Below are 13,206 nucleotides of genomic sequence, written 5' to 3'. Positions count from 1 at the left end.
ATCTAAATGATGAATTTAGATTTCTGTTTCTGGGTCTGGGTGTTTGTGTATTGGCCTGTGTGTCCATGGCACCCACGACACAGGGAATCCTAGTGTGGGACTGTGAGTGTAGAAAGCGTTTATAGCGTTTTTATTTATTTCAGAAATCTTTTAGCTCTCCCCAGCGTTGATACAAATACCACCATAATTATAACTTTTTCTTAATTCCAACATCTACACAATCCAATAGGTCCCAACGATGGTCCAGTAATTAATCATTTAACATCGTGGGCTTCCCCTACTAGAAACTCGGTCGGCCAGGTACCGTATAAATAAAAGACGAAAATGTAATCGGAAGCAAAATTTATTGATGAGCGTCGGGCGGCGGGTGGTGCGGCTGCGGCGGCGCGGCGGGCGGCGCCAGGTGCGCGAGCACCACGTGCGGCGCGGCGTGCGCGTGCGGCGGCGCGGGCGCGGGCGCGCGCGGCGCGGCGCGGCGCAGCGCCAGCTGCTGCAGCTGCAGCCCGCCGCCGGCGACCCCGCTCTGAAAATACCACTCGTTATTTACAATCATAATTAAACAATTTAATTAAGCTCGAAGTGGAGAGTGTAATATTGCTATCTACCTTAACTTTCTAAATTAGTATTTCTTTTGGTACATTTGGTGACGAGTGTGGGCAAGTATTTTTTTTCATATCGCTGGCTCCATAATATCTTGAGATTTGGGAGGGCACTTATAACCATTTGAAATATGATTACCTGAGTCTGTGGGGTCGCTGGATGATGCAGAATTTTAAGGTGATGGCGGGCAGCCAGCGCCTGCTGCCGGTACAGCAGTTGCGTCGCGGGCGGAGCGGGCCCGCGCGCCGCCTCGCCCACCGCCGCGCCGCCCGCCGCCCGCGCGCGCCGCGCCGCGTCCGGCTTGCCGCCGCCCGCGCCCGCCGCACTCGCCGCCACCACGATCCGCTGCGGGGGCGCGGGGACCGGCGTGGGCGCGGAAGTGGGGGGCGCGGTGGGACCGGCCGCGGTCGGTCCGCCGGAGCCCGCCTTGAGCTTCTCCTTGGCGATGCGCTCGGCGCGACGCGTGGCCACCTCCATGGGCGAGGGCGGCGCGTCGTAGTCGACTCCGTGGTCGGCGAGTAACGCCGCGTGTTTCGGATTGTGGTGCGCGGCGTCGTCGTGGCGACGCTTGGGCGCCGCGCGGCGACGCTCGGCGGCATCGCGCATGGCATCGAGGCGCTGCAACGGCGGGCGCGGCGCGTCGTCGTCCGGGCGACGGCGCGCGGGCGGCGGTTTCTTGTGTTTGCGCCGCGCGCGTTCCGGGTCGGCGAGCGCATCGTGGCGGTCCCGACAGGCGCGCGGCGCGCGGTAGAGGCGCGCCGCGTCGTTGACGAGATCGGCGAGCCAGTCCCAGTTGGGAGCGAGCGCGGCGGGCGGATCGGGCGGCAGGCGTTGCATGCGCAACGCCCGGCGCAGCGCGGCGTCCTCGCAGGGGGACCATTCGGGCGGCGGCGCGTCGCGGTGCGCGGGCGGCGCGGGGCGGGGCCGCGGGCGCGGGCGCGGGCCGGCGCGCTCGAACAGCGAGGGCGGCGCGTGCGCGGCGCGCGGGGCGGGGCGCACGCGGCGCGGCGAGCGCGGCGCGCGGCAGTCCCGCCAGCGCACGGGCGGCAGCAGCGCGTCGGCGGCGGCTCCGCGGCGATACAGCGCTCGCGCCCAGCTCTCGCAATACACGTCCCCGTCGCTCGAGGGCGGCGTGGGCGGACACCACATCTGCGATCAGAATTTCCCGTGTCAGTCTACTGTTGCAGTAGAACGATACTATTCGGATATGGCAAAAAAATCTAAAAAGCTTACCGGCATTCGTTCTGACGTCCCATTTCCGTTTATCCACACCTGCGAACACATCGTCGACATTAACTATAACTCCAAATGAAACTTAACACCAAGGGCAACGTAATCAGTCTTCTCTATTTTTTTCAGTTGGATAGAATATCTAGGATCCTTGAAAGTCTCTATTTACTGGCCGAACGTTTTAAGGCTAAATATATATATTTATTTTTTATCTTAATCATAATAAATATATATTTAAGGTACACCACGCGAAAAGGTAAGTGAAATTTGCGCACATTAACGTGCGGATGCACATACACGGACTTGTCACGCAATATGACATATGAAAGTTCTTTGATATAAGATTTATCCTTAGAAAATGTTTTTATTCCACAAATGAGGAGCCTTGAGAAAGTTAAAATATCTGACCATATAAGAAAAGGCGTTTCAGCAAAGAGACTATTGATATACCATCATCTTTTAATATGATATTCATTTGTCTCTATTGTCTATAAGTTTTCAATGACAGCGCGATGTTTTCAATGATAATTAGATTGAGTTCTAAGAAAATATTGTATTTCATCTTAAAGTACTCCCCGGTGCATTCAATTAATTTTGAACTAAGTACTGATTTGTCTAGAACGTGACTATGGTTGAGTTGTATCTATAAAACAATTTGGAAAATTATGATATGGTTAAAAATATTTGAATTGTTAACAGCAACACAAAAGCAGTATGTGTACAAAATTCTCGTAGAACTAAGAAAGTAAAGTGAAATTTAGAAATTATGGAGATCATTAAGGAGTTTTGCTGTTATGCTAAATGAAATACCTGTCAGTCGAATGAAAGAGCGACGGTGCAAGGGTAGGGCGGGACGGCTCGAGTTCGGCCGTAAATGCTTGCTCGTCTTATATCCCTGACGTTCGGATCTAAGTAGCCGTTTTGGTGAAATCTCGCGGAATCACCGGTCCGGGAGAAGGAGATTCAAGCATTTACGGACGAATATCGAGCGGCACCAAAACGACGAACGTCAGAAATATAAAACGCAAAGGTAAAGTATCTCAAATCATTTATTGTTCTCTCTATCGGGCGCTCCGGAGAGCCACGCGTCCAGGGTGCCGTTGCGCAGCGCGCGGCGGCGCGGCGTCGCGGGCGCGCGCTCGCCGCCCGCCGTGCCGCCCGCCTCGTCCAGCGTCCACAGGTTGATGTGCACGGTGCCGCGCGAGCGCGTGCGCGGGGCGGGCGCGGGCGCGGCGGCGGCGGCGGCGGCGGCGGGCGGCGAGGGCGGCGGCGAGGGCGGCGAGGGCGGCGCGCGGCGGCGGCGGCGGGCACGCACCTTGGCGCGCGCGTCGCTGCTGCAGTAGGTGAGGGCGGGCTCGGGCGCGGCGCGCGCGGGCGCCGGCTCCTCCCGCAGCGCGCGGCGCGCCTGCTCCCACTCGCGCAGCTGCCGCCGCATCTCGCCGAGCGCGGCGCGTTCCGCTTCCGTCGCAGTCTCGCTATTCTCGACCACCCGCATCGCGTACTTTTCGATGGGTGTCAACTATAATTAAAAAAGAGCGATTAATTTAATACGTAGGACATCTATATTGCGTCTATCTTTAATATCATAGAAAATAGATTGTAATTTAGGGACTTAGTTACAAAATTATAATTTGTATATTCGTTTTGCTAGTACCTATTAAAACACAGTCGACCATGATGGTCTATAGATTTCATCTGTCTCATAACGCTACACAGTGAAATAACTAAAATTTGGAGTTTTGGATATTATTTGGTTATTTGGCTTCTGTTTTTAGTCCATTGAAATGATGCAATTTTTGGTATTTAGCGTGCAAATCAGAGGACGTCATTTTTCTTTTTGGATCTCAAGGGGGCTATCTGAAACGAAATCCAAGTATATGGGGTCGTGGTTCTTGTCCTTCGGCTGCCATCTTAAAAGGATATAAATCGTTTTCACGTACTAGGCAGACTATTCGGTACACAGAAAATGCGTAAGAACAATTATGGTCTACAATTTTCGTTCTATACTTTTTGTTTTAGAGTAAAAATTAAAAAAAGTTAATAACGATAATAGATTAATTGGGGAGAAATATTACTTTTAAACAAATTACGTCAGAGCTTTCGATAGAGGAGCTCTTAGGAATCTATCATTCAAATTTTCTCAAAAATATTTTGTAAAATACCACATGTTATCGCCATCGCCCAGTGTTGACTGGCAGAGAATGCCATTAGGCATTAACTTTACCATTTGTTACACTAGTTTAAGTTATTACAAGAAAATTAAATAAAAACAATAAAATTATTTCTGAAAAAAAAAATGAATAGTAAATATATGACTTTATAATAATTGATTAGAATCGATAATATAAGTAATAATATAAGCGAAGATGGTTAAAAATATTCAACAATAAAAGTTGAATAAATGAAAACAGACACGGTTTGTTCGACAGTTTGCAGTTTAGTGAAGTGGTCAAGCAAGTCGACGAGAATCCGTGCTACAGGCGTATACAATAATGTGGTTGTACCGTCCCAATAGTAACAAAAAAATTTTTTATTTGTTTCATTTTCTGGGGGGGGGGGGGTCTTAGCATATGCTACGGATGGTCACCGGAGGGGGAGGGGTCGCAAAATATTAAAAAATAGGTCACGTAGTATGGGTAAGTTCCCTTATATTCAGAAGTTAGAATCCATACAAGCAAATTTTACTATACCATTTCTAGTCATGTCCTAATAACGCTCTCAAAAAGCCTCCAGAAATGTATTTTATATGCGGCTAGAGTATAATTTGTAATATGCACATAATTTTGAAACATCAGAGGTGCGTGCCTGGGATTGGAATTATTTTCCAATCACGAGGTCGACTTTCTTAACCACTAGGCTACCAGGCACTAGGCCACTGCATAATTACTTATTCCTTTATCAAAATATTATAGCACTAATCCCACTTTGGCATCCCAAAAATAAAAGTGTGTCTTCTGACAGTCACAAGTACATATTTAGATCGTTCAAGTCAAGCTTGAAGACATAAACATTGTAGTATATTATTTTGATATGGGTCTATTGTAATTCGGAAAGTTAAAATAAATTATTGAAAAAAAAACAGTTTAATTAAAAACAAAGATATGACGGGTAAATTTCAGGTACGAGCGATCATTTCAACACGACAATTATTTATTTTTAGTAAGTGTAACGTACCTGTTTCATGAGCGCGGCGAGCGCATCTGCGTCGGCGTCGGCGCGCGGCGGCGGCGCGTCGCGCGCGTCCTCCAGCAGCGGCAGCGTCTCGTCGAACTCGGCCAGCTCGCCCGCCGCCTCGGCGCGCGCCGCGCTGCAGGCCGCCGCGTCCGCCTCGTCCTCGGCCGCCGCCAGCGCGCCCTCCAGGTCGCCGCCGCCGTCCTCGCCGCCGCCCTCCGCGCCGCCCTCGCTCGCTTCCACCGTACTCGGTGCGGCCGCGTCCGCGCCGAAGAGCTCCTTGATGTTGGCCTGTTCGAAAATTGTCGTTATTGTAAATATAATGTCCTCCTACAGAAATGTCGACTAAATAATTACGTATAATGAGAATATTCACGAGCGTTCCCTATGTTTATATTGTAAGGAAAATTTAATTACCAGGGAAAACGATCGGAACGAAATTTGACACGATGATATAGAATGAACATGTATTGGAGTTTAATACTCACGGCTCGCAAGTAAGAGGTGGTGAAGTGGCCGTCTTCGATGGCGAGGTGACCTAGCGTACGCTTCTGCTCTGCCTTGCGTAAAATGTTCTCTTCGACTGTGGCGGCGGTTACGAGGCGATAAACGTGCACGTCGCGCGTCTGGCCGATGCGATGGCAACGGTCCTGCGCCTGGGCGTCCATGGTTGGGTTCCAGTCCGAGTCGTAGAACACCACCGAATCCGCCCCGGTGAGGTTGAGTCCTACGCCACCGCTGCGCGTGGACAGGATGAAGGCAAAGATTCGCGGGTCCGCGTTGAATCGGTCCACGAGCGGCTGGCGCTGATCCACGCGTGTCGCGCCGTCCAGCCGAAGGTACGTGTGGCCGTGCATCGACAGGAAAGCCTCGAGCACGTCCAGCACGCGAGTCATCTGCGTAAAGATCAGCACGCGGTGGCCGCCCGCACGCAACCGCCGCAGCAACCCATCGAGTGTTTGAAGCTTTCCTGCAATACCATAACATGTTTAAATTTTAATAAGCTCGGAGCTCGTAGATAGCATTTCGGTCAGAATTTACCTTAGAGAAAAAAAAAATAATTTCTGCAACCGTCGACACAACTTACAAACTCACAAAACTTTCTCATCTGCATTGCACAATATTCTCAATGCTTCTAATATAGATGGCGTTGAATCAGTTTTATGGTATGGCGATTTTATGCATATGTTTGCTATAAATTAGGCGTTCGCTAACTAAATACAGACTGGAGCAACAAACGTTTACGTGGCAAAGCAAGGTAGTTTCGATGGTGACCGAAGACAACATAGGAGAGACTCACCGCAGTCGTACTGCAGCAGGCGCGGGTGCGGGAAGGCGACGGCGTGTCGCGCGGCGGGCGCGTGCAGCAGCGCGAGCGCGGCGCGCGCGGGCCGGCGCGCCGCCGCCGCCGCCGCCGCCGCCGCGCGCCGCCACGCGCCCGCGCCCGCGCCCGCCGCCAGCTCGGGCGCGCGCGCGCGGCACGCCGTCCAGCACACGCTGAACCTGCAACCGATCTCGTTGTTATGCATGTAGAGTTCCAAGAGACATGTAGTTTTGCAGCAAAAATAATTAATTTCTGATAGTTCGTGTGAACGAACGGTGCCACTTTTAAGTGACGTAGAATTTGCCATTAACTCACACTTATGTATTTGTATTTACTTTGCGTATTTTACCATTCTTTTTAATAACAACAAAGTTCACTAGATATGAGACCAATATTATATGTATTCTTTGTCAGAAATGAATTCTTTCCCCGGCCAGCCTATACGTCCTGCCAATCTTTATGAACACGCCGAGACTATACTTCACATTGGCCTTGAGCCGGTTTGAAAAAAAGTAATAAGAATAGCGTCTATTATACAGGGTGAATTTTTCAAACGGGCCTTCAGGGCCAAATCCGAAACTATAAGGATTAGCGAAAAATGCTGAAAGGAGTTACGAGGCCGATTTTGATAAAAACTAAAACTGCATAATTAGTTTTTAAAATATTTTTTTCCTTAGCCGGGAATCGAACGAGTTAATTTGAAAAAAAAAATACACCCTCTATATTATTTCACTACCTGATAGTGTCGCTTATAAGGATCAAATTCTGGGAAGTAATGTTATGTAACAAATTAAAGGAAAAGGAAAATTTTGAAGAAAACACGTATTTTTCCATATCTATTATAATGGTCCTAAAAGTAACCTTAACTAAGTCGGACATAAAAATATGAATTCTTGAAGAACAAAACGTCCATTTCGAATGATTTGAAGCATTGAGCAAAAAAATTGTTAATACGCGAAATGTTTAAATTGATGAATGGCGGGAACTTAACTGCCAAATTAATATGAAGAAATATGGATTTTCTTAAAATTGAGGCTTTTCCTTTAGTTTGTCATTTACCATTACTTCCCAGATTTTGATCCTTATAAGCAACACTATCAGATAGTTGAATAATATAGAGGGTGTATTTTTTTACAAAATGAACTCGTTCGATTCCCGGCTAGGGAAAAAGTTATTTTAAAAAAGTAATGATGCAGTTTTAGTTTTTATCAAAATCGGCCTCGTAACTCCTTTCAGCATTTTTCGCTAATCCTTATAGTTTCGGATTTGGCCCTGAAGGCCCGTTTTAAAAATTCACCCTGTATATACCTGTCTATAATGTCATGCATCTCGCGCAACAAATCGGCGAGATCCCTCGGTTTCACGAGCGGCAACCCCGCGTTCACCGCTGCACGCAAGTCCGCGCCGTATAGCGGTAGTCGCCAGCAACGTCCCTCGTTGGCCGCCGCCAGCCGCCGCATGCATGCGCGCCGCCGCGCCTCCAGCCGCGCCGCCGCCGCGCCGAGCGGGGCGCGCGCGGGCGCGGCGGCGGGCGGCGCGGCGTGCGGGCGCGGCGGCGGCGCGGGCGCGGGCGCGGGCGGCGGCGGCGCGGCGGGCGGCGTGCGCGGCACCAGGCGCAGGTGCAGGCGCAGCGAGGCGGACGGCGGGCGCGGCGGCGGCGGCCGGCCGGCGGCGGGCAGCTCCTCCACGAGGCGGCGCGGCGGGGCGAGGTGCCGCGCGCGGTGCGCGGCGAAGGCGCCGGCGCCGGCCAGCTCCAGCGAGGCGAGGTCCCCGCCGAGGCGCGCGGCGAATCGCTCGACGGTAGCCCGGTCGTCGATGAGCGCTAGCGCCGGTACGATGTATTGGAGCGCGGGCAGTTGCAGCGGGGACGAGACGGGCCGAGGCTCAAAGAGGTCGGGATGATTGCACACCTTCCTCAACTGCATTAACACGTTGATTACGCTCAACAGGTTCCCGGAGGAGAGACACTCCTTAGTCCTTAAAAAAAATCATTGCCCTAATACATCTGTATTTATCAAATCAAAGTATGTTTGCCGCCCCATATGAACTACGTAATTGAAAGAAATAAATAAGTATTTCTTTGTAAAATAAATACTACAGCATAATGTGGCATAAATAGTAAACATGACTTTAAAATAAGCACATTACTGCAGTAAAAATTAACAAAAGGATACAAAATGATACTTCAAATTAAAATTAATTCACCAAACACACCAAAGACTTAAGCATTCAGGTCAAGCAGGACCATTCAGGTCTTCAGCTTACTAAGAATTATGAATTTGTATAATCTTTTTTAAGAAATAAATTAAAAAATATAAATAATAATTATTAAAAGATAGTTACTTGGCACGCGCCATGAAGTCATCGTAGAGAAAGCGCTGGCGCTTGGCGAGCCGGCATAGCAGCACGTGCTCGTACTTGCGCGGCATCTGGCGCTCCACGTCGGCCTTGAGGCGGCGCAGCAGGAAGGGGCGCAGCACTTCGTGCAGGCGCCGCACCAGCGCCTCGCTGTAGCGCGTCGAGCCCTCGGCGATGCCCGCCACCGGCGCGAACCACTCGCGGAACTCCGAGTGCGACGCGAACACGTCGGGCATCAGGAAGTGCATGAGAGACCACAGCTCCAGCAGACTGTTCTGCAGCGGCGTGCCCGTCAGCAGAAGTCGCCTGTGAACCATCACACACCTAACTGCTCGATTCATATATTTGTGTTAGCCGGTTCTATTATCGTTATTATGCACATGTAATGTGGAATAGACATGAAGCAATTAAATTATTTTATTGTCATCATAGTTCATTAGTCAGGATGGGACACTCACCTTTCTGTCTGAAAGTTTAACAGCATTTGCCATCTTTGAGACTTAAAATTTTTAATGTTCTGGGCTTCATCTAATATCAAATATTTCCACCGTTTCCTTCGAAAACTTTGATGGTCCTGAACTACCAACTTATATGAAGTTATGCACACATGAAACGAATTCGCTTTTGTCCATCCCACTCGTTTTAACTTTCGTTCTTTTATAGTTCCATAGTAAGTGAGAATTTTAAACGCAGGGCACCACTTTTTGAATTCCATTTCCCAATTGAGAACAACCGAAGTGGGAGCCACCACCAGATGTGGACCCCAGTCACGGTGCTCCAGTGCCAGATGCGCCAACAGTGCAATCGTTTGGATGGTCTTGCCGAGTCCCATTTCGTCGGCTAGAATGCCGTTCAAACCGCGCGCATACATTGTGGCGAGCCAGTGCAGCCCCACGTGCTGGTACTCGCGCAACGAGTGTTTCAGCAGACGCGGCACCGGCGTGCCCACTGTGGTCTCCGAGAGCGTGGTGCCGGTGGGCTGCAGCGACGCAGCCAACGACGCGGCCGCCTCCACGCGCTGCTCGCCCGCGCCACTCTCCGCCGCCTGCGCGCCCTCGCTCTCTCTCGGTGTCGGCTCGCTCGTGTCCATCAGCGCCTCCAGCTGTTCCGAGGCGGACGACGACACGCTGGCATCCGACTCGTCTTCCGAGTCGTCGTCGCTGTCCAACTCGGTGGCCGAAGAGGCGTCCGTATCGTCGTCCGCGACGGGCGACGGCGCAGATGCATAACGATTCACCAACTCGTCGAGATCTAGCTCTGCATCGTCGCGCAATGCGGCGAGTTCGGCGGCCGCGTCCTCCGGCCTTTCGCGAGTTTCCTGCTCTGCGATAGTATCCTCGTCGTCGGCAGAGTCGTCGTCGGGGCCGTAGTCCGAGGGCGGGGGAGAATGGGCGGGCAGGTAGCCGGGCGGCAGCAAGTCGCCGAGGTCGAGGCGCGACTCCCGGCGCAGCGCCTCCAGCTCGTCGCGGTGGTCGGCGGCGTCGTGCGCGGCCTCCCGCTCGGCGGCCGCGATAGTCTCCTCGTCGTCGTCGGAGGCGCCGCGCGGCTGGAACTCGTCGTCGGAGGGCGGCGTGTCGGGCGTGCGCGGCGCGGCGGGCGCGCTCAGGTTGGCGGCGAGCTGGCGCGAGTATCGCTCTGTCTTATCCACAATATAACTTAATTGTTCATCGAGCGCCTCCTTCCGTGCTCGCTCGACTCGTCGCACTCGTTTCCATTCAACAATCTAAAAAAGAAACCCATACAAAATAGTATTGATACATTTTCAATAATAAATAAAAATAAATTAAATTTATTTAACTTGCTTCATAAAATGCTCAGGCAAACCCAATATTTTTATTAACTAGTTATAGTGTTGTAGCATAAATTTGACCTTCCTCATTAAATCATTCTTAAAAAATTGTTATTTTTTTCTTAATAAACCTAAAGTTTCTTACTTAACCAATAAAATCAATCCCTTACCAACAAAAATACCTATCAAAAAATATATTGATTGATAAACAAACAAGAATTAAAACAAGACTGAGCTTTGAAACTAAGCCCCCCACACAAAATTACATGGTCTTTATCTATTTATATAATGATTATTTCATGGTAAAAATATTGTAATGATAATTAAAGAAACTAAATACGCTTTCTACACTCACATTCCCACACTAGGATTTTCCCTATGTTGTGGGTGCCATGGACACACACATAGACAGACACATAAACACCCAGAGCCAGAAACAGAAATCTAAATTCATCATTCAAATCTCTGTCTGACCGGGGATCGGACCTGGGTCTCTCCGCGCATCAAATCGGTATGATGACCGCTCTGCCACGCGGGTCATCATATCTATAAATGGTTGTGCATTTTTACAATCTTGACATTACCTGAAGGTCCGATGTAAGTGAATTATTTAAATTCACGAATCAACCTTCCACTGTTTCTATGTGTATGTATAACCATTATCTAATTTATTTCTATCATGAATCATCAATATACCAAAAACATACCTTTTCAACATTCGACCAAAACATTCTAATTTCCTTAGCAGCAAATGCTGCAATTTTCTTTAATTGGATCTCTTGAGCTTTTTCTGCTTTCTGTGCAGCTAATGCTTTATCTTGAAAATATTTTTGAACAGCTCGTGCACACTGGAAAGAAATTGGTTTTTGCATAATACATTAATATATACATTTATTCATATACAGGGTGAATTTTTAAAACGGGCCTTCAGGGCCAAATCCGAAACTATAAGGATTAGCGAAAAATGCTGAAAGGAGTTACGAGGCCGATTTTGATAAAAACTATAAATGCATCATTACATTTTTAAAATAACTTTTTCCCTAACCGGGAATCGAACGAGTTCATTTTGAAAAAAAATACACCCTCTATATTATTCCACTATCTGATAGTGTTGCTTATAAGGATCAAAATCTGGGAAGTAATGATATAAGACAAACTAAAGGAAAAGCCTCAATTTTAAGAAAATACATATTTTTTCATACTAATTTGGCAGTTAAGTTCCCGCCATTCATCAATTTAAACAATTCGTGTATTAACAATTTTTTTGGCTCAATGTTTCAAATCATTCGAAAGCGGACGTTTTGTTCTCCAAAAAATTATATTTTTATGTCCGACTTAGTTAAGGTTATTTTAAGGACCATTATAATAGATTTAACTTGCTATGGGCGGAGTTTCGTTTAATACAGACGTAAAGTTGACTATTTGCAAAAATGACTTTTTCTAGTCAAATCCGAGTGATTACTAAACAAAGAGATAAAGAAAATCATATTTAACGTTTAAACGAAGTTGTAAACAACACACAATAAAAATTTACTATTTAATCAGTTATCTATTTCTATTAAAAAAATAATCCTAAAAACGGCGGTAACTTATTTGCCAAACTATTACTTTCTCATACTAAGCCGTAAGTCATGGTCATAACATCGAATAATTAGTTGATTAACCAACAAATTCTTCAATGGTGTGACTTATGTATGTTTCTAAAGAATTATACATAAATCATTTGTTATGTATAATCCTTAAGGATTAGTATGTCAATGTATGAAAAAATATGTATTTTCTTCAAAATTTTCCTTTTCCTTTAATTTGTCACATAACATTACTTCCCAGAATTTGATCCTTATAAGCAACACTATCAGATAGTGGAATAATATAGAGGGTGTATTTTTTTTTCAAAATGAACTCGTTCGATTCCCGGTTAGGGAAAAAGTTATTTTAAAAAAGTAATGATGCATTTATAGTTTTTATCAAAATCGGCCTCGTAACTCCTTTCAGCATTTTTCGCTAATCCTTATAGTTTCGGATTTGGCCCTGAAGGCCCGTTTTAAAAATTCACCCTGTATACATATATTTACAAACGATTATGGTTTTTAAGTCCAATTAAAAGCATTCAAAGTGAATATCAATGTGAATCCACAAAGCCTTTTTGGCACAATTTAATAAGAATTTTCTATATCATAAATTTACCTTTTTAGCTGCTTGTTTCTTCCACTTGCGTTCATGTGCGAAGTCTTGTGCAAGCCAGGCCATCTCCTCGAGCAGGTAATCCCAATGTGTCTTGGGACGCGGCGGCTCAAGCACGCGTGGCAGCCGGCGCTCCGTCCACAGCCCTGCACGAGCCAGTTCTGCCACGCGTGCCGCCACGTACGCTTCCTGCTTAGCCTTTTCCACCATTTCGTCGGCGGCGGGCGCGGCGGTCGCGGCCGGCGTGACCGGCGCGCTGGGCGGCGCGGGCGCGGCGGGCGGCGCGGCGGGCGCGGCGCGGGCGGGCGGCGCGGGCGACGGCACGCGCGGCGCGGGCGGCGGCTCGGGCGGCGGCGGCGCGGCCGGCGGCGGGCGGCGCGCCTCCAGGAACGCGGCCAGCTGGGGCGCCGGCGGCCGCTTGCGCCACGCCGCGTAATCCATCATGTTGCCGCCCGCCTGCAGGAAGTACAGCTCGCTCAGTTGCTCCGTGAACCTGCAACCGAGCGCGGCGCTACAGCGGCGACGCGTCCACTGACGCGGTAAAGAAGCA

General features: G+C 48.8%; 1 protein-coding gene across 1 annotated transcript; it reads right to left on the bottom strand.

The window, feature by feature from the left end:
- Positions 1–343: 343 nt before the first annotated feature.
- On the bottom strand, positions 344–12,937 carry LOC140753094 (helicase domino). The gene is made up of 12 exons (XM_073087471.1): positions 12,660–12,937; positions 11,180–11,320; positions 9,142–10,406; positions 8,669–8,989; positions 7,634–8,302; positions 6,302–6,504; positions 5,490–5,971; positions 5,005–5,292; positions 3,146–3,349; positions 1,834–1,872; positions 739–1,749; positions 344–523 (listed from the first exon to the last, which is right to left on the bottom strand). The coding sequence occupies exons 1-12, from the start codon at positions 12,864–12,866 to the stop codon at positions 344–346; spliced, it is 5,010 nt and encodes a 1,669-aa protein (XP_072943572.1). The 5' UTR covers positions 12,867–12,937.
- Between the last annotated feature and the right edge of the window lie 269 nt (positions 12,938–13,206).

Source organism: Epargyreus clarus, unplaced genomic scaffold (assembly GCF_041222505.1).
Source record: "Epargyreus clarus isolate Ecla_fem2 unplaced genomic scaffold, WU_Ecla_fem_2.2 ptg000026l, whole genome shotgun sequence".
Classification (NCBI taxonomy): domain Eukaryota; kingdom Metazoa; phylum Arthropoda; class Insecta; order Lepidoptera; family Hesperiidae; genus Epargyreus; species Epargyreus clarus.
This window is presented reverse-complemented; position numbering and strand designations above follow the sequence as displayed.

What these genes read in the sequence shown, in the direction of transcription:
- LOC140753094 (XM_073087471.1), bottom strand. Translation starts at nt 12,866, where the DNA reads ATGGTGGAAAAGGCTAAGCAGGAAGCGTACGTGGCGGCACGCGTGGCA. An exon ending in AGAAACAAGCAGCTAAAAAG is followed by an intron (nt 11,321 to 12,659) that starts GTAAATTTATGA and finishes ATTTCTTTCCAG; the next exon opens with TGTGCACGAGCTGTTCAAAA. An exon ending in GACTTCATGGCGCGTGCCAA is followed by an intron (nt 8,303 to 8,668) that starts GTAACTATCTTT and finishes ATTTTTTTTAAG; the next exon opens with GACTAAGGAGTGTCTCTCCT.